This window comes from Lepeophtheirus salmonis, chromosome 3 (genome assembly GCF_016086655.4).
Source record: "Lepeophtheirus salmonis chromosome 3, UVic_Lsal_1.4, whole genome shotgun sequence".
Lineage (NCBI taxonomy): Eukaryota > Metazoa > Arthropoda > Copepoda > Siphonostomatoida > Caligidae > Lepeophtheirus > Lepeophtheirus salmonis.
The window spans coordinates 43,944,407-43,969,508 of record NC_052133.2 but is presented as its reverse complement, the minus strand read 5'-3'; the positions used below and the strand labels follow the sequence as shown (position 1 = coordinate 43,969,508).

At 31.4% G+C, this 25,102-nt stretch overlaps 2 protein-coding genes across 3 annotated transcripts in view; one reads left to right on the top strand and one right to left on the bottom strand.

Annotated features, from left to right (window-relative positions):
• The first annotated feature begins 2,292 nt into the window (after positions 1 to 2,292).
• On the top strand, positions 2,293 to 6,381 carry Bem46 (abhydrolase domain containing 13-like protein Bem46). The gene is made up of 4 exons (XM_040709369.2): positions 2,293 to 2,809; positions 3,768 to 4,205; positions 4,843 to 5,216; positions 5,294 to 6,381. Exons 1-4 carry the CDS (start codon positions 2,509 to 2,511, stop codon positions 5,387 to 5,389), a joined length of 1,209 nt encoding a protein of 402 aa, XP_040565303.1. The 5' UTR covers positions 2,293 to 2,508; the 3' UTR covers positions 5,390 to 6,381.
• A 9,963-nt stretch (positions 6,382 to 16,344) lies between these two features.
• Positions 16,345 to 25,102, bottom strand: part of LOC121115177 (uncharacterized) — a 44,660-nt gene continuing 35,902 nt past the window's right edge. For both annotated transcript variants that reach the window (XM_040709366.2, XM_040709367.2), the window contains exons 3-6: positions 22,370 to 22,566; positions 21,057 to 21,265; positions 20,714 to 20,988; positions 16,345 to 19,119 (exon numbers count right to left, since the gene is read on the bottom strand). In XM_040709366.2, coding sequence (XP_040565300.1) covers positions 17,914 to 19,119; positions 20,714 to 20,988; positions 21,057 to 21,265; positions 22,370 to 22,566 — 1,887 coding nt within the window. In that variant the 3' untranslated portion in view covers positions 16,345 to 17,913. The remainder of the gene's footprint in view (positions 19,120 to 20,713; positions 20,989 to 21,056; positions 21,266 to 22,369; positions 22,567 to 25,102) is intronic.

Below are 25,102 nucleotides of genomic sequence, written 5' to 3'. Positions count from 1 at the left end.
AATTCATTTCAAAATACTCCCCCGTTCCTCTTACAGCAATACTGATGATCAGACCAATTTAAACCCTTAATTAATTAAAACCCTTGGTAGGTGGATATCGGACAAATCGTGAGCACACTTATTTATTATAATACTTAAATATGAGAGATTTAATATGACGCCATGATTGTTGATATCGGTCATTTTGGGAGTCATAAGAATCAAATTTTACCTCAAAACTATTTTTTCATGAATGTTGAAGAAGACTTTGAACTACTATGGCCGTCTATTTGGATGCCCAAGTGGACCTAACAGATAAAAGGACTGAAAGTTACCATTTCTATCAGAAATTTATGCATCTAACCTCTGGTTTAATTATATATCAGACCATAATATATGTTAAATTTATGCTGCTACATCGTTATACTATAGTATTTTCATAGTGTAGAGGAAGATATATAGAAATAGTATTTCTATTAACCTTGTTATAGACCATAAATTAATTATTACATTTGCAACCATAATATATTTTTCATCAATTATTCTACTTTTATCGTCCTTAATCGATCCAAAACTAAATTAGAGTGACAAACCAAGTCGAATAATGGGTTATTTTTTGTACCAATGTATTATATTTAATAAAAATATAACTGCCTTTTTATATCATCATGTAATATTTCAAACACGTGTTATTTTTATATATATTTTTTTTTAAACCATTGGATGGAGTTTAATCAATATTTACTGAAAATGTGCCCTTTTTATAAAGTAAAATATCAACTATGAGCCCCCGAGATGGCGTCGTCTTCTAGTTATGAGGCAATTTGGGACGTGAATGAAAAGGCTCTAAAAATATCTAACTGATTAAAGCATTCATATAAACATATAAGGAGCCATTAGTACAATATAAAATAGTCCCTTGTTTTCAAGTACATTGATAATATATCAATAGTTTTTAATACACGAATAGTTACACAGATTTACGAGTAGCACCTAACTATTTATTATCAATTAATTAATAAGTGACACGCCATTGCACTATCAAAATTTTTATAACCCTAGAGATGCAGGCGAGTCATAAATAGTTTTTTATAGCCAAAACGAATTGTTCAAATAGAAAAATGAAAGCGATGGGAATAATAATAATATTTAAGAAGTATATGTATGCAATATATATTGCAATAAATATATATGTATACAGTTCAGTCAAAATCATCTGTGAATATTATTATAATATTTAGGAATTGAGGGAAAGAGAGTGTTTGTTAAGTACAAAGAGAGAATATGAAAAGAGAGGGAAAGAGAGCCATAGATATAAACAGAAAGAGAGAGAGCGTGATGTGAAAAAAGCTTGCCCTGTTTTTTTCTTCTGCTGACTTGCTACTATTCCTGATGGTAGTATACAGGTATACCCTGTAGTACGAGTCCGGCAATCTATATTATTTAGTCTACGTGAGGCTTCAAACCTAATAGAGTTTAAAAATAGAGTAGAATTTTTTTTGTAGTAGTCCTAGAAGTGAAAAGCTTTTTTCATTAATATTAAGGAAAATAGTTATCTCTTGGATACCCAAAAGGGACCAACAAATAGAAGGACTTAAACCGTAACCTCCATCAAAAATCGGTCACTCTAATGCCTAGTTATATTGACAAAAAAAATGTATCAAAAATATATTATCACATCGTTATACAATCTTATTTCCATATTATAGATAAAAATTAGCCATTACAATGGGAGGAATAAGACTTTTTTCTCTAATGATCTAAATTTTCTCGTCCCTAATCGATAAAAAAGAAAATGTACCATAAAGTTCCATGAAAACGTATCGGAAATATATCCATTTATTATTTTATAGGAATATCAACTTTAAGCCCCCAAAGAGTGCGTCTCCTTCAATTTAATGCAAGTTATGACCTATTTGAAGACGCTCTATTCATACTTGATTGGAATATCGGTGGCTGAAAACTCCATTTGATAGATGATGGAGTCAGTCTTGAATTATGTATTCTAATTTATTTCATTTATAGTGTCTCAAATTATTCTAAGGAAAACATGGCAGTCAAGGGACTTCTGCAGAATCAAGAGTCAAAACCAAGGAGTTTTTATCTTGAGAAAAGTGAAATTATCACTTTGTAAAAAACATGCTTATTGGGAAAATAGGGAAAAGCAATTTGTTCGAAAAAACCAGGCAATCCGGTGGAAGCCCCTACAGTCCCTTGTCTCACCCGATTTCCCCTTATATACACACATTCATGGGGATCGCCTACTATATTTGATCCTCGTATGATGAGAGCGGCCTGTACTTCTGAAAAACTGCTGTGTTTATTACGAAGAAAAGAAACAAAAATAAGAGAAAAACGACGGAACGAGAAGCTGTAGGGATCAAAGAGTTACGGCTCCTGGAGTGAGTGTAGATTATTCAGTGTTACTCCTTGGCAGTATACTACTTATACGGGATCCAAACCAAAGAGGACGTCCTTTAAAAAATGAATGGAAACTTGGATTGATAAATAAATTGAATATATTAAAAGATGGGATCAACGACTAAAAATAACGATACGGTTCTTTTGTTGGAGGAGGAGCAGGAAGGCTCCTCGAGTAGCAACAACGGCCATCATCACCATCATCATCATCACCATAATAATACATCCTCTTCCAATAATCCCCCTCCCAATCCGGACTTTGCTCTACTTGATATAGCGGCTAGGATCCTTTTTAAAATCCTGAAACGATCTTGGCCCGTGTCGCTCTCATTTGTCATTATTGCATTCCTTCTCTATTGGTTTCTAGGAGGATTTACTGCCTTTTTACTTATTTTTCTAGCCTTTACAGGTAAACTAAAGAGAAATAAAACCCTTACTCACTCGACCTCCAACCCCCATCACTATCTATTTCATTATAAACCTTTAAGCTGTGCTAATTTCGTCAACGAAAGTTTGACGATGACTTTAATTTTCTGACTATAAGAAATATGTTTGAAATGAAAACAGCCTTTTTTATGTGACTTTCTGACAAAGATTTAAAGTAACTGAATGTTTTTTTAAGTAAAGTTATGTAGATGAACATTTCACTGCTTTAGAATAAATATGTATTATATGTACATTTCAAAAGGGTTCAGAAAAGTCAAAATGTCATTTATTTCTAATGGAATAATTTTTTTGGACTTACGAGCTTCGTAAGAATTGTATGAATTAAACTCGTATGTCAAGGTGTTACTGTAATGGAAATTGATTTTTATTGTTCAAGATGAGCTGAACAAGAACGCAGTAGTGGTATCTTCATTTTTGAAATTGGACGAGGTTCTACACTTTTATGCTAAAGCCGCGATTTGACCACTTTCGTCTGTAAAATATTGGTATTTTTTTATCATAACAGATTACAACATTGATATGAACCAATGCAAGCATTGGTTCATATCAATGTTGTAACGATGCACCAGAGTCTTTTAAAAATGATAATGGATATAGTTGTTTCCTTTGAAAGTTTTAACGGATTTTTTTAATATATTAGAGATCATCAACGCTGTATTATAGTCAATTGTATTTCATTAATCATATTTTTAACTAAATTATCGATAAATTATGTACCTATTAAAATACTGTTCATTAGACATAACTATTAATTGTTATAGTCATCAGAATAAAATGCAATGATGATACAAATTGTAATATAACTATTTATTCTCTCACTAAGGCAATTAATTAGACTTTCCTATTTATATTTGTTGATTTTACGCCTTTATACACACTTTATATTCTATAAGCTCTAATTATATATATCACACACCTAGGTCTGTTGTTAGGACTCCTCTATCATGCTGGAGATAGACTCTTATACCATCCAGATCAGCCTCCATCATCTCGAGTTCAAATTCCTTCACCAGCTTCTTTTGGACTTTCCTTTGAAAATGTTTACCTTAAAAGTACGGACTCCACTAAATTACATGCGTTTTTTGTCAAACAACCTCAAGACTCTCTGGGATCCGTTCCAACAGTGTTATATCTACACGGAAATGCTGGTAACATCGGACACCGTCTTCTCAATGTGAAGGGTATTATTGCATATTTAAAGTGCAATGTGCTATTACTCGAGTATCGGGGCTATGGCCAATCTGATGGAGCGCCCTCTGAAGAAGGGCTTTATAAAGATGCTCAAGCAGCTTTAGATTATCTCAAACAAAGGTCTGACATTCATTCTTCAAAAATAGTCATCTTTGGAAGATCCTTAGGTATTCACGTTTATTTAATATTTTAATAAGAATAGAGAGATATCAATAGAAAAGGCACCAAGTAGACTTTATATCTTTTCCAATGTATTGTGTTTTTGTTTTGTTTTTTACTCATTCCTTAACACTAATTTTCCTGTTCTATTTTTTTATAAGATAATTGCATACTTATTTAGATAAAAGACCCGCCTTCCGCAATAGCATCTTAGTATATTCGCAATAAAATGACGTGTTTATGGAAAAATAAAAACAATTTAAAGTGTCTACTATCTATCTCAAGTCTCTTAAAGATTGTATACTTGTAATGATACACATTTCAAAAAAATAGGGACTTTGTGCATGAAATTATAAGTTATTATTAAAAGAACAGTTTTACATAGGACTTTAACTCTATTACCTTTTACCATCATAATATCAGCATCTGCAAATATAATGTTTATGGATAAAATATACTGAAAGTGATCAGGGATTCCAATTGCTATAGCAGATATGTTTAGACTAAATACAGTATGATTTTAGAATCATTATATTGCTAGCTGACAGTATTATGATAGTTAACGGTCATAGAGTAAATATCTTAATGTATTTTTCCTTGTAAATTATCCATATTTATCATTTAATCACTTACTTTCTTACATAGGTGGAGCAGTTGCCATAGATCTTTCATCGCGTACGGAAAACCGTGATAAAGTTGCCTGTGTATTGATTGAAAATACATTTACAAGCGTTCCAGACATCGCAAGAGAGCTTTTTAACTTCAGAGTAGTTCAATGGATCCCGAGTTGGTTTTATAAAAACCAATTTCTCTCTCGGTGGAAAGTTCGAAAGATGACAACTCCCGCTCTCTTTCTATCCGGTGGTGCTGATGCATTAATTCCATCAAAAATGATGAAGGAGCTCTTTGAAGCTTGCGGCTCAACTGTTAAAAGACTTGCTAAATTTCCAAATGGAACTCATAATGAAACATGGACATGTCCTCAGTACTATCAAACAATAAGTTACTTTTTTGAGGAGGTAAAATTTTAGCAGGACTTTTAAAAAAATATTGATAACTTGCCATCCAATCAATCAATCAAATTATAATCATTTAGGATGTTCGCATTAATGGAAACGTCGGTGGAAGAGAACGACCTAGAACGCCTACTCCATTAATTAATGGAAATATGCATCTTTCTGTAATTTATTGATGAAGAGTCAATCATCTACTGTTGTGTGAACTCCACGAATTAAAAAAAAAGTCTTCTTTTATGCATATTATTATTATTATAACCAATTCATTCATTATCGTTGAGGATTAATTATTTCAATTGATTCTTATTCGTTAATAATAATTAATTTCTGTTGTTTTCCCTTATTAGTAATCCGTTAAAGTTTCAACTATATTTTTATTTACATTTAACATCTTTTGTTGTTCTTTTAAAGGCCCTCCAAATTAATAATTCTCTTCTTGTTTTTATTAAATATATTTTTTTAGTATTGGTTGTATTGAACTTTTTTTCGGGTTTTAACCGATATTTTCTAGCAATATAGAAATGAGACAGTTATAGGTGTTTGATTTATCGAGCTTTCAAAACTTATGATTCATTTGACCGTCCGCTCGCTCATTGGTCTTGTAAATCATCTTTTTTTATTGTTATTCAAATTGATAAATTACTTTCCTGAAAATTAATAAATTATTTAGTATATCTATTAATGATATAAAGACATGTCAAGTTTTAAGGGCTCTATGGAAAAAGTGGACTTAAATATCATAAGAGGACTCATCATTTTTATCACCTTTGTCATTGGCTTACAATTGTACACAATTGATGGTTCCTAATTTTGAGCATAATATATTAGTAAAATTCATTTTCTTCCCAATATTTAAAAAAATATAGAAATATTGATATATTCCATGAATCTAGTCATATATTTTTTAATGGCACACTGAATTTTTGATGTCTACTCTTTCCCAAGAGTCCTTTAATCAAGTCTTTAAAAGAATAGACTCACATTTTACCTATCTCTATTTCTCTCTTCAGTATTTGATATTATAACAGAGTTTGTTAAATTCTTTAAATTGTAGCTGTCAATTTGTTTTAGCCAATAACATCGCTATTATTTCATTTTGTAAGGCTGTGAAGTCTACTACGAACTTTATTTTTCAAGAAAATAAAAACTTCATGATATGATTTATAAACTATAATTCATTTGCAAATGGGATGGACATATTTTGCAAAAAATTCATTGTTAACAACAATAGTTTTGTTTGAGTTCGACTAAACCTTTACCATTAATCCCTTGAGTCTTAAAGCTGTGTCTTGTCAAACAAACTTGCGACTCGACGTCTACTTGAATTCATATTTTGAAGACTTGTAATTCGACTTAACCTCATAATCAAAGACTTGACTTGGACTTGAAAGTCAACATATATTTAACTCAAGAAAAGCCTTAACACTATGGATCCTATATTATAATTATGGGCTTGAAAGGAACGTAAAGGAAATAAATATTCAAGAATTGGACTTGGGAGCAAAGATTTGACTTAGACTTGCATTATAACGGCTTTATTTACCTAATACTAACTCTGATAAGGATTTACTTGTTTAAATTGTTTCCTGTTTAAAGCTCCATAAAAAGTGGGTAGGCATAACTTTGAATGCCAAAAACTATAAAATATACCTTGTGAAAGAATTTTTACTACAAAGAAATTGAATTGAACAACAGTCTAGGCAATTGGTTCTGTGGATATATTGCACAGTTTGATTCTAGAATATTCCATTTTATTGAAGTATTTATCTGTTAATTAATAAAATAAAAGTGACCTGCAATATTAATTAGTAATTTCCTTTTTCACTACAGCCGTAGAACATAAGCGTTGTTTACTATTACTCATATTTTTTTTATTTACAAAACATTCGACAGTATCTTGCAGCAAAATAATACAAATGGAGTGGGGGCGGGGAAGGAGGGGTTAGCTCGCTAAAACGAAAATATTATGTGTATTCTGTCAATGTTTCAGCTTCTTTTCTCCTAATCAGTGTTTTGTACGTTGATTGGTTGAATTTCGAGGTGAATTTGGTGAGAACTCCGTCCGGACTTCATTTTGTCCAGCATGTGGTCCGAACCTTCTTGTCCGACATTTATTCCTAATGTAAAATAATTCCTTTACAAATTATAATGACGTCATTTTCGATTTGACACCCCGCCCAAAAAAGAAGAACTTTTTGTCTTGTATTAGAATATTTTTTCGTGTGAGAGAAAAATATTATTTGATTTATCCCCCACACCAAAGTATAATCCCCTGTTAAGTGATATTTAACTTCTTCAATGAGTTATTTCATTATGATGTTTAAAATATATTTAGCTCTCATGAGTATATATTCAGGGGCGTCCGCAGGGGGGTGGGGGCTGGAGCACCCATCACCCAAAGTAAGAAATTTTTAATTGAATATTTGAAAAAAAATTCAAAAAATGTAATATTTAATTTTATATGAACAGCAGTAGTTTTTTGAAGAAAAAAAAATAATATTATTAATTTTTTGTGAATTGCTGTAGATTTTTAAATAATTTTTTTTGGAAAAATTTAATATTTGATACGAAGTTATTTATTTGCCTCCGTTTGTTTGTTTGTAAGCAAGATTACGGAAAAAGTTACGGACAGATATTGATAACATTTTATTGGAAGATTATATATGTCAGCAGTAAGATAGCAATAAATTTTGAGAGGTCAAGGCCGCGCAAAAGGTTAAAAATGCGTAATCGACCATAACTTAGGAACAAGATTGAGGTACATTTGTTAGGAGAAATGATTTTAGGTGGAGATTGTCGCTCTACCGAATACCCATTCTAGTTGAATAATAATTCCATAGTTAAGTAAACTGGGTAACCATCAACTGATTTAGGGCCTTTTTTCTATTAATCTTTGTAAGAAAGATTGCATCATAGAACTATGGTAACGATGTGTAATATATTTACTAATTTGTAAATTGAAAATTGTATTTGAGGCTTACGAAAAATAAGTTAAAAATGAATAACTGTATTAATTGATATATGTTGCACCCAATGTCGCATGTCCAATTGTTATATATACTGTCCATTCCAAATAGTACTTAAAAAGCTAAACCCCCAAAGTCCAACCATCCCCTCGATACTTCCTCTTGAACTGTTCCAACTAATTTATCTCTATGAAAGAGATAGGCAGGAGGGTACCTACCACGATCAGACACATTTTTACGGGGATTTATGGAGGAAGATTAGTGATTACACCTGATTTGACTGAAGTTTTGTTATAAGTATTTAATAAATTAAAATAACTTGTTTTATTAATTTTAGCATAATATTCCGTCAAAAATTGTCAAGAGATGAGAAAGATGTTCTTTGTCCCTTCACAAACTTTCTTTGTTGTTCAAAGAGAACGAAAGAGGCTGAATTACGTAGTCACTCAAGGGACTTGAATCCTCGGGGTTGTATCACTAAAACAAAAATTCTATGTTGTTGTCAGCTGTTTCTGCTTCTTTTCCTCTAATCAGTGGTCTGAACTTTAATTGGTTAAAATAGAATAAGCTCTTGTAAAGCTGTGAATTTAGAAATAGCCCCCTTCCCTCCAGAGTAATAATTATTGCCTAGTCAGCTTTTTACTCAACTTTTACTATAACAGGTTCTGAATCAGAGGAACCAGAGGGGATGCCCTTTTAAGTTCTACCTAGTCGAAAAAACATCTAGGTCCAATGCTTGACCATCTGGGACCAAAGTAGTAATTATGAACATGAAGGCATTGTATAAAATATACCCTAAACGCGTGCGATATTTTTTTTTATAGTTGGTCATCTGAAGAGCGTTTTTTATATAGATAATATCCATTCATGTAAATCCTGTGTGTTTTTTAGCTGGACCCTTAATTTGTAATTGGTGTTATAAAGAACGAATTTTATTTTCCTTAGCAGTTATCATTATTATTTAATTCCTGAGTTGTGAAAATCCTTTCCTAAATAGATTCAATTATATTCTAATCCTGTTTGAACGTCCGTGTGTGCTCATAAAAGACGGATCGTAATCCTGAAGATTTGTTGCGGAGATATAATTGTAAGTTATTGTTGGAGTATAATTGGGGATCGAGATCGGAGTAATTTTAGCAAATGTGCTTGTTTATAGACTTTTCTCCTTTCTCTCTTGTCACAGCTGATAGTGGCTGATCTAATGAAACGAGCGTGTACTGTATAGTTGATGCTCAACGCGTCATATTTAAAAAAAAGGAGTAAATTTATGAAATAAAGATTGTAACTTAAGATGAGGTTTAATAAGGAGCGTCTGATACTCAGCACATCATATTAACCGCTGAGGCGTTATAAATGAAAGTCCCAGTTGGACTCTGAGTAGGACTGAAGATCAGCATCGGAGTCATTCCTGCCCATGGAGTAGGATTTTTGTTTATTTCCTTCTTCCCATAGCTTCTTGCTGTCATGAATAAATAGTCATGACAGCTAAGCTGCTTTCCTCAAAAAAAATAGTGAGGTTTATCATGTTACTTTTCGGTTTCTTTTACTTTTATTGACTGGCAGGTCATATTTTATACAACTCTGCATATAAGAGAAGTAAGTAATAATTAGAATATACTTTTTCAATAGTAAAAGCAACTAATTAAGTATATTAACTAATTATTTTTAGTTTATTTGTATACTGTTTTATAGAAAAAGTTAGATAGCTTGTCTACGTAGAAAGAAATAATAATAATAACGAGAATTTTCCTAGGACTAAGAGTCACTTAATCTACAAATCTTGGAAAATAATCCCTAACTAATTAACTTTATACCAGTAGTCAAGGTTGTGCCTTTATTGGTCTAACGATTCAAGCGGTTCTTGAACCGCAAGAAATGGAACCGACAAAGTGGAACGGAGACCAGAATCGAGACTGCAATATATTGCTTGTCAGTCTCGGTTCTTTTGCTTATTTTCGTTTGTTGTATTTTTGGTATATTTAGAACCTTTTAATATTCCATCTGCATAACTTTATGTAAATGAAACACGTCGTTACCTTTATTGTATCACGCAACCTTTCATACAAAAAGAAACTTGGAAAAAAGGCCCCAAATCATCGGGTAGTTATAAGTCAACCATAAATACATGGAAACAGGAATTTCTCCAATGTCAATCCTCAATTCTACTCTGAGTCTAATAAGGACTTACTCTTATAACTCAATATACGAGGCTTCAATAAGAATGAATGGCTACTCCTCGAGCAGTGGTTTTGTTTCTTCTGAGAAACTTCCTTCCTTGAATGTCTCACACGAGGGATCCTCAGTCCACAACGCAGAAGTTTTCATCACTTTTATTTATATATATTATGGTGGATAGCAGGATATTCAAAAATCATTGAAAAGTGTATAATTATAGCCAATTTTTCATCAGTGTGGGTAGTGAGATGATAAATGAACTCATCCCAGTTTCAGTCATCAACAAAACCTTTTCAATTTGAAGTAAATCAATTATCTTCAAGATAACTGATATATTTTAGTTACAAATACATACTACTTAAATCAATATAACACATTTTTCTAAGTGGGAACCCCTGGGGTGTGAAATCTATGAAAACCAAAAGACGAAGGATTTACCTGTTTTGTTTTACGTCTGGATGTGTACTCTTACTCCTCTTTCGTTGAAAGTGTCTCCCGAGGTGTACAAGCCAGAACATTCTTCTATCATTAGAGGGCAAGGTTATTAGAAGAAAATCCATTCCATTGGTGGGTTATTATTTATAAAAATACAACAACATCCAATTTTAATAAAGTTAATATCAATTATTAACTAATAATTTAGGACGTCCAATCTGGGGGGTGTCAAGTTTTGAACAAACACAGACGGGGGGGTTAAAATTCTTACTTTTTCCAGACGTCATCAATGTATGACCCCTAACTCTCAAAAACTGTTGAGAATCCCTGATCTAGCGATTACTTTATACTTAAATGTTCTCTCTTGGAGAATTGAAGAATAATGATAACACCTTTTGAAAATTAAGAAAGCATTGTTCAGATTGCCAATTACAGGGTTAGACTTTCTAAATTTTCTCCTTGACATTTTTTAAGAACATGTCAATATAATCAAGGATAAATAATCAAAATATCAGACAATGTTATTAATAAGGTCCGTTACGAGAATAGATAATGGAATGACGCTACAGAAATTGTTCGATTTTTCTCACAATGGTCATGTAAGTTCTACTCAACCCTTAAACGTTTAGTAAGAAGATACCTGATGATGAGGCAACCAATATCGAAGATATATTTGTTTTTTGTTCGTCTGTGTTAATTTTATCATTTTCATATTTTATGTACTCATATTTTGTAATGGTAGACATTAGTATTTTTATAAAAGTCTGTAATTAACATAAATTGTTAATGTTGAAGGGTTGGACTTTGATCTAGGGTGTTAATTTTAAACTATAAGGATTATTTATGATTAATTTATCCTAATCCCTCTTGATGTATTTCTTTATATTGTTGTATTAAATTTTATTAAAAGCCCAATTAAAAAAAAAAGGCATTAATGAAGAGAAATTAATGAAAGTTTGAGCCTCCGCCATACTGCATTTATCTAGCCTGGAGCGGAATCTCGACGAATTTATTCCTGATTAAGTAACCCCCTCTAATGTGCAGTAGGGATCTTTAAGGCGTCAATATTGTAGTGGAGGACTTGACAAGCCTTCATCTCGATTACACTGATAAAATAACAATCGAGGGGGTTGCGATCTGGAAATGAACATGTCTCTTTTACCAACAACTTTTTAAAGTTGTCAAAGGAAATGTTTGACTTTTCTTGAGGGAGTGGAATGTGCACTGTCCTACTCCAAAAAATGGTCTTTATTCATATAATTTATTTGATTTAGGTTAAAAGGGATACATGGTGTTCAATTTCGAACACTCCATCCTCTGTTTCAGGGATTATTTCATGCACACCTGACCTCTTTTATATCAAGTGATACCAATCAGGAGGATTTTGGTATTATATATATATTTAAAAAAATGACAATTTGAATTTTTTTTTTAAAGCGAGCAACTTAGCTGTCATGACATTTCATTAGATCAGCTACAATCACCTGTTACAAGGGGTAGAAGGCAATGTACAAGGGCATACAGGTTGGAATTACAGCCGACGTTCGATCCTTAATTCTACTCTGCGACCAACAAAAAGTTACATTTATAACTCCACAACAAATCCTCAGGATTACTCACTGTCTTTTATGAGCACAAGCAAATGTTCAATCCAGTTTCGTGTACATCAATGACAACATCTTCGAAAAAGAAAATAATCTCTAAAAAAACGGACTGGATAAGAAATGCACATAATTTTCATCACTAGTTATATCTTCTCCCATCTTTTTGAGTTAATCCTTGATGGTTTATCAGGGACGTCTACAAGGAGTGGACTGGAGGGACTGTAGCCCTTCTCCCAAATATCCAAACTTCCCCAAAAAAATGAATTCTTAAATTTTTTTTTCAAAAAATTTAATTTTCTGTGAATAGCGATGGATTTTTGAAATTTTATTACAAACATTTAATTGTTTGTAAACAGCTGTGGACTTTTAATATTTTTTCCCCCACAATTTTAATCATACCAATTTTTTTACCAAAAAATTAAATATTTGAAATTTTTCCAAAGAGTTTAATATTTGAAATTTTTTTGAAAGAATTCAATATTTAAAATTTTTTCCCAAAATTATTTATTTCATGTAAGCAGATGTTGATTTTTGATATTTTCTTACAAAAATATAATTTTTAATTTTTTTTTCTTCGAAAAATTTAATTTTTGAATTTTTTTGTGAAGAGCAATGGATTATAGAAATTTTTTTCTTAATTTTCATTTTTTTTTTTAAATTTCATAACCAAAATGTCTTCATCTCGAGGTCGAATAAAGCAAACTGCACCTTTAGAAATAGCTTACAGCAATCCAATGACATCATTTTCAATTACTTAAAATGATTATTTAGAGTTTGAAATGGCAAAAACCTAAAAGAGAAAATTTCATAATGTCACCTTCTAAAAAAAAATCGCACACCCTTTTTAAGTCATATTGTATACTACTATATATATAGGAATGGATCCGTTTTTGAGCCAAATAAAAATAGAATCATTTTTCATTTAAGAAAATACATAATCATATATATTTTAATAAAAATAAACGATAATACATAAATATATATATATAATATGTGTTAATATATAAATTATTTAGTAAATAAATGGTTTACCTGTGTTGATAAACCTTGTTTTTCTTTTTATAGGTAAATAAATGACAATAATTTAAATTGTGCTACATTTTTTTTTCACAAGATCATTAGAACTAAAATTAAGTAAATAATACAAGTCACTAATAAATGGAGGGAAGGGCGGGTCAGGTGATTGAGTGTATTTTTAGAACAGTGTCTACCGAAAAGGTAATGCAGGAGCGTGGCAAGGGGGTAGGTTGGAGGGGCGATAAACAAAAATTCAGGAATTATTGCTTCTTACTAGAAAATTTAATATCTGAATTGAATAAAAATTTCCCATTTTTTTCCAAAATTATCTGTTAATACCTGAGAATTTTTGAAATATTTCTCGAAAAAAATTTAATATTTTTTTCGAAATTTTTTTACTAAAAATAAATTTTTTGAGAAAAGCTATGTATTTGTGAATTTTATTTTCCTGAAAAAATTAATATTTGAAATTTATTTTTCAAAAAATTTTACGGTAGAAATTTCTTTTTTCAAATTTTTATCCAAAATAAATAATTTTTTAAGAACAGCTCAGAATTTTTCGAAATTTTTTTACCAACAAAATTAAAACTTGATTTTTTTTTAAATTTTATATATTAAAATTTAATTTTTCAAATTTTTATGAAAAATAAATAATTTTTTGAGTTCAACTAGGGATTTTATACCAAAAAGTTAATATTAATATTCGAAATTCTTTAAGAATAGTGGTGGATTTTGATAAATTTTTATTTTTTTTGATTTACCAAAAAAAAAAAAATATATATATATCATCCTGCGAACGCCCCTGTAATGACCTATTTTGAGAACAAAAATACAAAAATATTTTTAATAGATACAACATATATATAAGAGGATCGTACATCTACACAACCATAGAAGTAGGAGACAGGCACGTAACTACAGGGGGCTATACCCAGTGCGCCAGTTGTAGGGGGATTGCAAAATTGTCAAAAATCCTACTCCCTGCTATAAAAATGGTCAAAAACCATTCCCCCTGAATGAAAATGCTCTAAAATCATCCTCTTCTAAAACAGGCGTCCATTTATCACCATTTTTGTTTCATTGGATTAATGATATATCAAGCTTTGTTTAACTATATAGGTTATATACTCGTATATAACATATTGCATTAAAATTGCACTTTAATTAACTAGATCGTGAAAAAAATCCCTGGGGAGAAACTCCAGAGTCCCCAATAATAGGAACCCATCTCAGAGCATCTCCCTTGGTTTGATTTTATTACTCAATCTCTGACTATACCCCTCATGACAAAAGTCTTGTTGTCAAATATATATATCGAAAAAACAACGTTATTGGTGATGTTATATAAATAGAAAAAATTATTAACAATATTTAAAAATTTGTCAATTTTTTTTCATAGGAATAATAATAATAAGAGAAATCTTAGTAACGGTCCTTGTAAGAGATGGGACTGTAAGGGGGCGGCAGGATCAGTTTTAGAAGACACACAAAAAGGGTGTATTTTTCCGCGGGGCATCCTATAGATTGGAGGCTCCACATAGGATATATTTAAAAAATATATATTACAGTAGTTTTGTGTCGCCTCAAATCGGCTCAACAATTGGGGGTAGCTGAGTCACTGAACTGAAAAAAAAGTGGGAAAATAATAAATAATTTATAAATATATGTTCCATGAAAATCCTGAAGTATGTCACAATACCAATATTTTTGTGGTGATCTCAGGTATTTCGATAATTTTTCGACTAAAAATATTACAAAAAATGTAATTCAGGTCAAAAGGGAGATGAACAAACTCAGAATATATTTTATCCGCAAGGTTTTGTGACTCTCTGTTGCAAAGGCACTTTCAATTTGTCTTTGAAAAAAAAAAGTTATTCCATTAAATTTAGTCTCTTTCAAAAAAAATTATAAATTAAAATACTTTGATTGTCCATTAAAAATTGTCAAACGGAACATTGAAACCTTTGTCAGCGACATAACTGTTGTAAAACTTCAATAAAGTAACTTTTATTCCAATTAATCTTTGATTAGTAAATATGAAAAAAATTATCAAAATTTTAGGAAAGAGGTGAAAAACACATTACTGAAGAAAATCATATGTTTACTACAATTTATTTTAAAGAACAAAAATGGTTTTTCCGGGTGGGGAAAAAATGATTTATTTAACCACCCTCCCCCACAAAAAAAAAAACATTTCGCTAACAAAATCTGCACGGAACAAAAAAAAATCAAAATTTTAGGAAAGAGTTGAAAAGCACATTAATGAAGAAAAAATTCAAAATCCTATGTTTACTGCGCTTTATTTTAAAGAACAAAAATGTTTTTTTTCTGGGAAAAAAATGATTTTTTAACAAAAAAAAGGTTTTTTTCCCCCCCACCAAAAAAATATCCGAGCACCGTCCCTAGTTCCATCCCTAGTCATTTTTTGATCCAGGATGTGGGAATGACTTATTATATTTTATAGAGCATGATTATTATTGACTTACAATAAAATATTTACAAAAACCATCGATAGTGGCGCCATCTGTTGACAAAATATTACAACTCTCCCAAGGATTACATTATTTGTAAATTCAAATCTGTGGGCGCAAGAAATATAATTCAAATAGGAATATTCTTTTAATTTATATTTAAGTTACGCCCAGAACTACATACGGTCACACCATCTTGCGGATAATATATGTATATTTCTTAGTTTGCTCGAGCCCATTTAGATATGTACGTGTTTTAGTGTTTCGAAATTATTTCAACCGTCTTGGATCTTCTTTTTTTAGAGTTTCTTTAACTGAAACTATTTAGGTTGTGGATAGATGTGTAACTCTGAGGAGCTATATTTATATGTGCTTGTTTTTGGAATTTTTCTGAGAAAATTTCAAAAGTTAAAATTTTTGCTTTGCTGCATAATTTGCACGTAAAAAATAATTTTTTAATCCCTTTTTCTGCCATTTTTGTTCATCCTGAGGAAAAAAAACATGGTAAAAGCAAACATTCCTTGGTTTGGGGGGAGGGCCACAGCCCTTCCAGTCTCCCCAGAAATGACTGTCCCAATAAAAAAAGTTATCTAGATCATATGTATTTTAAAGTGATTGAGATACGATGAACAGAAGAATTGTAATGAATCTTTGATAGGAGCCTGACTATTGACGGAACATTTATAAGAACTTTCTCTTAATTTCCTTAAGTACAATTATATTATAATTAATATAAAGAATCTTTTGTTTTGTAGACCTTTCGAGTGTTTTATCAACCATGGGATTGTATCAGTCCTTAATATGTGACTAGAAATCCTCTCCACCGTCTTGGTACTTAAAAAGTCCCACATTTTCAAACTCTCTCTACAAAGCGTCATTTTCACGAATATTATTGCGAAATACCTAAATTGACCTAAACTATGACATTACTCCGTATTCAGGCCAAATTAAAGTATTTATTATTCTTATAAAAATGCATCCTTCATGGGAGAGACTAGAGATTGATTGATGGATGACCTCACTGATGTTAATTTATGATGCCATCGATTAACCAGGATTTTTTTATATAGGATAAATATTACAAGCCATTTGGAAGCATCTTTAAGATTAAGGACAGGACAGGATGCCCATATCTTACGGACCTCTAAGCTGGAGCCGTTTGATCTTACACCTTTTTTTCGAATTTCCATCATGGTTAAGGTGGAAAAGTTGTCATATAGTATAAAAATCACATTTTTAAAATAGCATTATCCTACAAGGTCACCTTTAAGCAGCAAATATCGATCAAATAATGAAAAAAGACAAAAAATATTTACTTAGTGAATATACATAGTAATAAGACCTTTGTCGTTATTTTGCATAATTAATTTTGATATACATTTTTCCAACCTATAAAAAGTGTTTAAATAAATTTTTTTTAAAGAGAAAAAGTTGCAAAAATTTGGTGATCCCGTATACCGTGCATCTTTTTTTTTTAAACATTTTTATGAAGGAAAGATAAAAATTTATGTTATTTTATCTTTTTTATCCATAAGGTAGCTTTAGAAAAAAAAATTATGAAATGACGTAGCTCAATGAACATAGCTCGGAAGAAATTATTCTCTGGAACTTTATATATAATGACTTCAAAGAAGATTCCTAGGCCAGATAGAGTAAATGTATTACAATAATGTTTAGATATACTTATTCAGTGTAATTCCATCTGAGTAATTAAAAGAAAATTTAAAAACAAAGCATAATTATTTTATGTTAGAATAATGTCTATGATAATTAAATTATGCACAATATTGATTAATAAAGTATTTTATTCCTTATTGACGAAATAAATAACTTTTCTGTCCTTTCAACGTTTAAGATAGATGTGCCACCTAAGGATGACATCGTAAGAAAATGAAAAAAACTTTTCAAAACAAACAGGAATCGAAATTCGAAAAAAGTTGAATAACAAACAACTTTACCCTTTGTATTTGACAATCATTTTATTGCAGATAGGTATAGATATTAATTTATGGAGTGGACTCAATTATAGGTTTTACGTTTGAGACTGACGATCCTCTTTTTCTAGTGCCTCATGATAAGATTGAAAGCAGGGTACAATACACAGATTAGCTTGACATTCTGGACAATGATACTTAGTCTTTCTTCTTAGAATTCGTCCATTTATATCCGTTGTATTCCAACAAAAGTTACATCCAAGAGCTGGACCCTCCCGAGCTTTAGGACAATGTCCAAATTGATCGGATGGACCCCCTGTTGTTATCCCACCACCCCCACTTAAGGGGTTTAACAAATTCGAGGGTTGAGAAGGAGGGTTATTAGATGTTGAGTGAGAATTGATTCCTGAAGTAGATGAAGATGACATCGTTGTCTGTGGCATAGCCCCTGAATGCGAAGAAGGATAGGTTGGGGTTGGAAACAAGGGTCGGTTTGGATTATGTTGATGATGCTGATGAAAGAGAGCACCATGGTCAAAGGATCTAGATTTATAGAGTCTTCTCTCATGTTCAAATGCTGGATAGAGTAATGACATATTAGGAACAGGGGGTAATGCGGATCGAGCATCCATTCTCATGTTGTCTGAATCGGAAGTGACTCTCACATGAGGAAGTTTAATGGATTGGTGTTGAAACTGTTGGAAATGAGAGGAGGGAGGTGGTGGGGAGAGAGAGGGTGTGAAGAGGGTTGGGATTGAAGGACTGTGACATTCTATAATAGGAGATGAAATCGAGGAACACGATAAAGACTTGGTATTTGTGCTGATGGGTGGATGAAACATAGTATTGGATGATGGAGATATGCAACCAGGATTATTATCTTGCGGAGGAATCATCTGTGGAGGGGGAGGAAGACAATTCATCGTTAAGTTGTGATGTGTAGAAACAGGAGGAGTAAGTGAGGTAGGATAATTATAATTTAAAGGACTGCTTGGAGAGGACTTCATTATGTTATCAAAGGAACTTGAGATATAGCCTGTATCTGACTGTTTTTCCATGGTACTCGATGAAATGGAGGGAGATGTATCCCCTGTTGTACTTTTTTCAAGCCGATTTTGTCGCTTCAACAGATATCGCTTTTTCTTAAATTTGGAGGATAGATCAGAAGCGGATTCCTCCTCCTTCATTTCCTCAAGGGATTCATTTGATGATTGTTTAGTATGCATATTCTTTAATGACCAATTTTTAGCAGAAATAATCTCTTCTTGACTCAGGCTTTGACCACTTGAGCTTAACGAAGCTTTCTGAAATGAAAAAATGTATAATTCAAACAAATTGTACAACAGTCAATATTAGAACTCTTAAAAAACAACAACTGAATAGCTGAGCGCGTAAAATAATAGTAAAAATAAATTTTAGCAACCTGATAACTCTATAGTAGTGGTTTTCAATGTAGTAGACGCCTTACCAGAAAATGTACAAGCCCCTCACCAGCAGAAGAAGAAGAAAAAATGTGTAAAATTGTGGTTGTTCAGGGGTGCCAGAGGCAATACGAAAGCAGTGTTAATTTTGTCTTGTTTTGTCCCATTTGGTCTCGTATTGAATTCGTCAAGAAAGGAAAATGTTTGTTGTAATCGGACAAAACAATAAAAAAAATTGTTTCGTTTCGTTTTTGTCTTGTCTTGTTTAGTTGACGAGTACATTTCGTATAGTAAAAGCTGACGGATATTCAAATGTGTGTGTGGGGGGGGGGGCATTTTCATAATCATGACGTTATACATTCATTGAACAACTATTCATTTTATTATTATTGTCTTTCAAACAGGCAATTGCAACCTGTTTCGGTGCTAGGGGGGGCACAGTTATTAATTTGGAAGAGGGGGGCCTCTAGGAATGTTGTTATTTTTTTTTCTTATTCGATGTTCCTGTCTCATCATTGCTCAACATACAACGAATAAGAAAATAAAAACATCTTTATAGGCAAAGTGTGATCCTCAAAGCTAACAAAAATATGCACCGCGGCTATTTTTAATAAAAAAACTGACAAAAATAACGTCATCAATATCAAATTTAGGTCACAGGTTTATATATATATTTTTTTTTTTTTTTGGGGGAGGGCTCGGTATGAGCAATTTTTTGAGAAAAAAAAAAATTAAAAATTTAATGGAAAATTAAATGTTACGGAGAAAAATTCAAATATTATGGGTTTTTTTTCAAAAATCCATAGCTGTTTACAAAAAAATTTGAAAAAATAATATCAAATTTTTTGGAAGAATTTAGAAAATCCATAGCTTTTCACAGAAAATAAAAATTTTTCCGGGAAAAAAAATTGAAAAATTAAATTAAATTTCAAAGAATAAATTTTGTAATTAAAAGCAATCATTCCTTTATTGGAAGGGCTACATCCTCTCCACCCCATCCCCTGAGGACGCCTCTACGATTTGTTAAAGAAGGAGAAAAAAAAGAAGAAAGACCGATTTCACCAACGTTTTTTTCCTTTTCAAATCTGAAAAAAAGTATTTTTCTCTACAACAATCCCATTCTTATTCATGACACATGAAACATAAATTATTGTTTTGCCTTTTTCTACTGATGTTTGAATTCCACCGCGCTTAGTCATGTCAAAGAGTAAAACTGTTAACAAGAGTAGCTGTTTATCGCCTTCCTTGACTGTTATTGTTATTGTCAAATTATGTCTATCTTGCTCAGCAGTCGGTATGGTACATCAAATAAATTTTTTTAGTAAATTCGATTATATGATGGTCTATCCTTGTAAATATTTCTATTAATCTTACCACTGGCAAATTGACAACTAAAATATTATATATTTCTTTGCGCGTACCCCTAGTTGTTGTTTTTAAAGCTCTAATCATAATTAATATGTGAACGTTGACACACTTTGATCCTGTTATTCTCAACCGTATCTTTGGAATGTTCGCTCATTGAGCTTTTATTTGATTCACCAGATCTAGAAGATCTGGCAGAGGAAAATAACTCTCTCTTTTTCTTTGCTATCGCCGTACTACCAGTAGATGTCACTATGTTATTCGTTGTAGACGTATCTTGTTCACTGGAGACAGAGCTTTGACGTGAAGAAGTAAAGGGTATAGCTGGCGACACGCCTCTATTTACACCTAAAGATCGATCCGTTTCTTCGATTGAATTCCCTCTTTCTATGTAAATAGATATATATAATTAAAATCCGTTAAAGAATAAAGATAAATATGCGGCTGAATCTTACCACTACTGCTTCCACAGCCCGATAACCTCCTAAACTTCTTTCTTAAATGCTTTGGAGGAGGACTATTTGCTGGTAATGGAGGAGGAGGACTATTCGCTGGCAATGGAAGAGGAGGGGAGCTTAGCTTGAGATTAAGACTTCCACTGAAGGACTCAAATGATTGATGTGGGGATTCATACGAGTGTTGTCTTGATGAGAAATCACGTGACCTATTCAAAAATATAATTATAGTAAATTTAGTAATTTTTCAAGAAACAAAAAAAAGGACCAAAATCAGTTGGTAGTTATTCAATTTTTCCAACTATGGAATTCATCATTATACAGCTTAGTTATGAACTTATTTTAATTCCACCAATCAACGTTCAGAACATTGAAAGAAAAGAAAAGACGCAGAAAAATCAACCACTGACAACCAAATATAATATACATTTTTGAGTTGGTGAAATAATGCTATGTTGAGTAACCAAAGCTAACTCAAAAATACTTTGTTGTCACCTGTTGATGTTTCTGCTTCTTTTCTCATAATCAATGTTCTCAACATATATTGGTAGAATTTAAGATAGCATTTTTTCAGCTGTTAATAATTAATCAACAGCTATTGAATAATAATTCCATAGTTGGGAATAATTGGCTAACTACTAACTAATTTGTGGGGTTTTTGTCTGTTTCTTTTCAGATAATAGGTTGAGTGATACATTATAGGTAAAGACGTGCACGATACAACTGTTTATGTAGAAGTCACTCCAAAACCTAATTCAGATACATCGTGATGATAAGTTCAATCTAGATCATATATTTTTTAAACTAGGATCAAGCAATACTAGTAGTCTTTTTTAAGATCAGTAAAAAGTTCGAGTACTCAAAGCCAGTTTGGATCATGGACTTTTTGGATAGTACAAGTTTACTCATACTGCATATCTTGGATTTTGGATCCACGACCCGTTCTATATCTACTCGAACCCACAACCATTTATAAACAAGATGTCTAGAAATGTCTGCTATTGTTTTAATATAGTTAGGGCAATTGGATTTGAATGCGACTCGTTAAATATTGCAACTATCTCCGTAGCCAGGGACGATTGTAACAGCCATAAAATAAGGAATTTGAGTTAAAAAAGCAAAAAATAATTGAAATAATTTTCTGTCAGCTGTCTCAAATTCTACAAATGTAACTAATCATCATTACTCGAAAGTTTCGAGTTTTTATTAATAAAGAGTAATACCCTGAATCCAACACTCATAAGAACCAAACTTGAATGACAAACTTTGTAATATCTATATCAATAATAATAACAAACGAATAAAATTAGTACCTATGCAAATATTCTGGCAATGACTCTGTAGAAAGTTGTCGATAGTCACCACTTCCACTTTGAGTTGAAGGTACTGATAAAAGTTTTGAATCATGTTTAATAGAAAATCTCTTTCTATCAGAGGAATGATCCATTAAATGACCAACGCCTTCATTGAACTTTTCCCCAAGGCCTTTGATTTGTAGAGTATCCGCTGTCTGGAAAAGATAGATCTGTAATTAAATATCTACTTATGTGTATACCATTGGGCAAGTTGTTTATAAAAAGTAATAAATAAAACGTTACATAGTCAAAAGTAATGATTTTATCGTTACTTTGTAAAAAAGTTAGGAAGTAACCGTTACTTAGTCCACAAAAGTAACGCTGTTTATAACGCAATTGTGCAAAAGCAAATGTAATTAGTTACTCTTAAAAGTTGAGTCAGTTACTACAAAGGGGAATTTATACATTGCCGCTTAACACTGCTAAAGAGTGAATAAGGAATGAGATGAAAGACATATCAATGTCATATCAAACTGTCGTTTATTAAAATTCTTTGGCACTAATTTCCCATATTCACTTTAAAACCTACCTATAGCTTTTCATTTTTTTCATTTGAATAAGTATCATAACCCTAACAATATTATCCGACATTCTGCCGAGTTTTTGGGGTCTATAAATAGACAATTTTTGTTGTATTCATATAGAAGATGATTCACCAAGAAATCATGTGGGTTAATCTCCATTTTTTATGTGCGCACTCACACGCAGTTATTCCATAGTAAGATATTATCCTTTGTGATGGGACAATTTAAAAAGAAAATCGCAATGCCGATTTCGATTCTTTCATATTTTAGATAATAGTTAAAAATACAATTTTTCTATCAGGGGTATCCACTGGGTTATATTTATAATTGTATATATTTCTTTTTTTGTTTAGGGGGGGGTGACTTTTGGAGTTTTTTTGAAAATAAATTTCATATATACATTTTGATATTCCAAAAAAAATCCAAAAATCCACAACAGTTCACAAAAAAAGTTAAAACCCATGACTATTTTCAAAAAAAATTCCAAGTTCTTCACAAAAAGTTTAATTTTTTGGAAAAAAAAATTAAAAATTCCCAGCTGTTCAAAAAAAAAAAAAAATTTTTTTTTTTTTTTAATTATTGGGGGAAAATTTCGAAAATACGCACATATTTATTCACAGAAAATTAGATTTTGTAGAAAAAAATTTAAAAAATTAAATTAGATTTCAAATATTAAATTTTCAAGAATAAGGAAAAATTCTTTATATATATATTTTTTTTTTTTTTTGGGGGAGTATTTTTCCCGATTCCGGAAAAAATACCCGATTTTCCGGTGTCCAATTCCGATTAACCCATTAAGACGGAAAGTTTTAATTTTTTTTTTAATTTGATCAGCTCCTTCTTTTAAAATGATATTTTTTAGTAAAAAATCGACAAGTAACAAAATTTGAACATATTTTCTCTGACTATTACTTAACAATTAAGTATTAACCTGTAAAAGACCAACTCTTTTTTTGTGTCCTTCATATTCAAACACTGGTATCCCATTATCAAAAAAATAATTAGAGGAAAGACTCTTTTAATTGTTGTCCAAACAATATGAAATTTGATAAAGCTTCCCTCATATGGAAATGATATTTTTAAATAAAAAATTGATTTGCAATTCTCAAAATTTGTATATATATCCCCTAGTTATTCTTACAATATATTGTATCAAATAAAAAAGAAGTATGTCTAGAAGAAAAAAGTCAAAAAGGTCGTCACACTATGTTCAAAATGTGAGGCGCGCCATTTTTGTTTTTTTTCCTATGAAATAGCTACAAATAGTAATATTAAAGTACTTTATATACACAAAATAAAGTATTATCTAGATCATCATGAGCCTCCTTATTAAAAAAAAAGTTCAAATAAATCAAATATTCATGGCGATATTCTAAGTTTAAACTTGTACAAATAGTAGCGTAGGGAAATCTACAATTCGTCTTAATGGGTTAATTGTCCCATCACTAGTTATCTTCTCAGAAATAGCTCACTAAATATGCTTATAATTTACAGCTCTATATATTTGTCCCTTCTTTTTTGGTTTGAGTTATTGTTTTTAACATAACACCCTGAGATTTAACTAAACCCTCTTAGTCACATTCTTTTTTTGTTTTTAAATACACTTTCCTTTTCTTTAATAATATGACGCGCTGTGCTTAAGCTACACATGATCCTTGTTAAAATGAGTCTTACCAGACGAAATACAGACAAACATTGCTTTATTACTATGGATTATTTAAGACACGACTGTAGTTCTAAATTTGAGTTTGTTTGAAGGTTTAAAACCATATACTTCTGATTAAATCAAACTTTTATTTGTTCATTGCAAAGAGTATTAAATGGATTTTTTATACTGTTCTTGTAACGAAAATAAATTATTGCATTTGCACAAAAAAAATTATTGAGTGTTTGCAACACTTGATTTATAACTATATTGAAATTGAAAAAAACCCATTAACCATTAATGTAGCCGCTCTTAGCGGAAGCTCAGACCCTTCTGCAGATGTAGTTCAATGTCATGGCGTCCCAGTGCCGACTGATAATGCATTGAAATCCTCAGTGTTTGAATGAAGGACACTGGTGGGGTGGGGGAGGGGCAAAAGTGTCAAAAAAGAGTTCAAAAGAGTCTTGCAACGGTGGAGAGGGGCTTACTTCATTGCTGGTGTCAAAAGTACTTCTACATCAT

Bases quoted from the DNA above. Each gene is read 5' to 3' on its own strand.
- Bem46 (XM_040709369.2), top strand. From the start codon at position 2,509: ATGGGATCAACGACTAAAAATAACGATACGGTTCTTTTGTTGGAGGAG. The intron at 2,810-3,767 runs GTAAACTAAAGA...TCACACACCTAG, and splicing joins TATTTTTCTAGCCTTTACAG to GTCTGTTGTTAGGACTCCTC. The intron at 5,217-5,293 runs GTAAAATTTTAG...ATAATCATTTAG, and splicing joins TAAGTTACTTTTTTGAGGAG to GATGTTCGCATTAATGGAAA.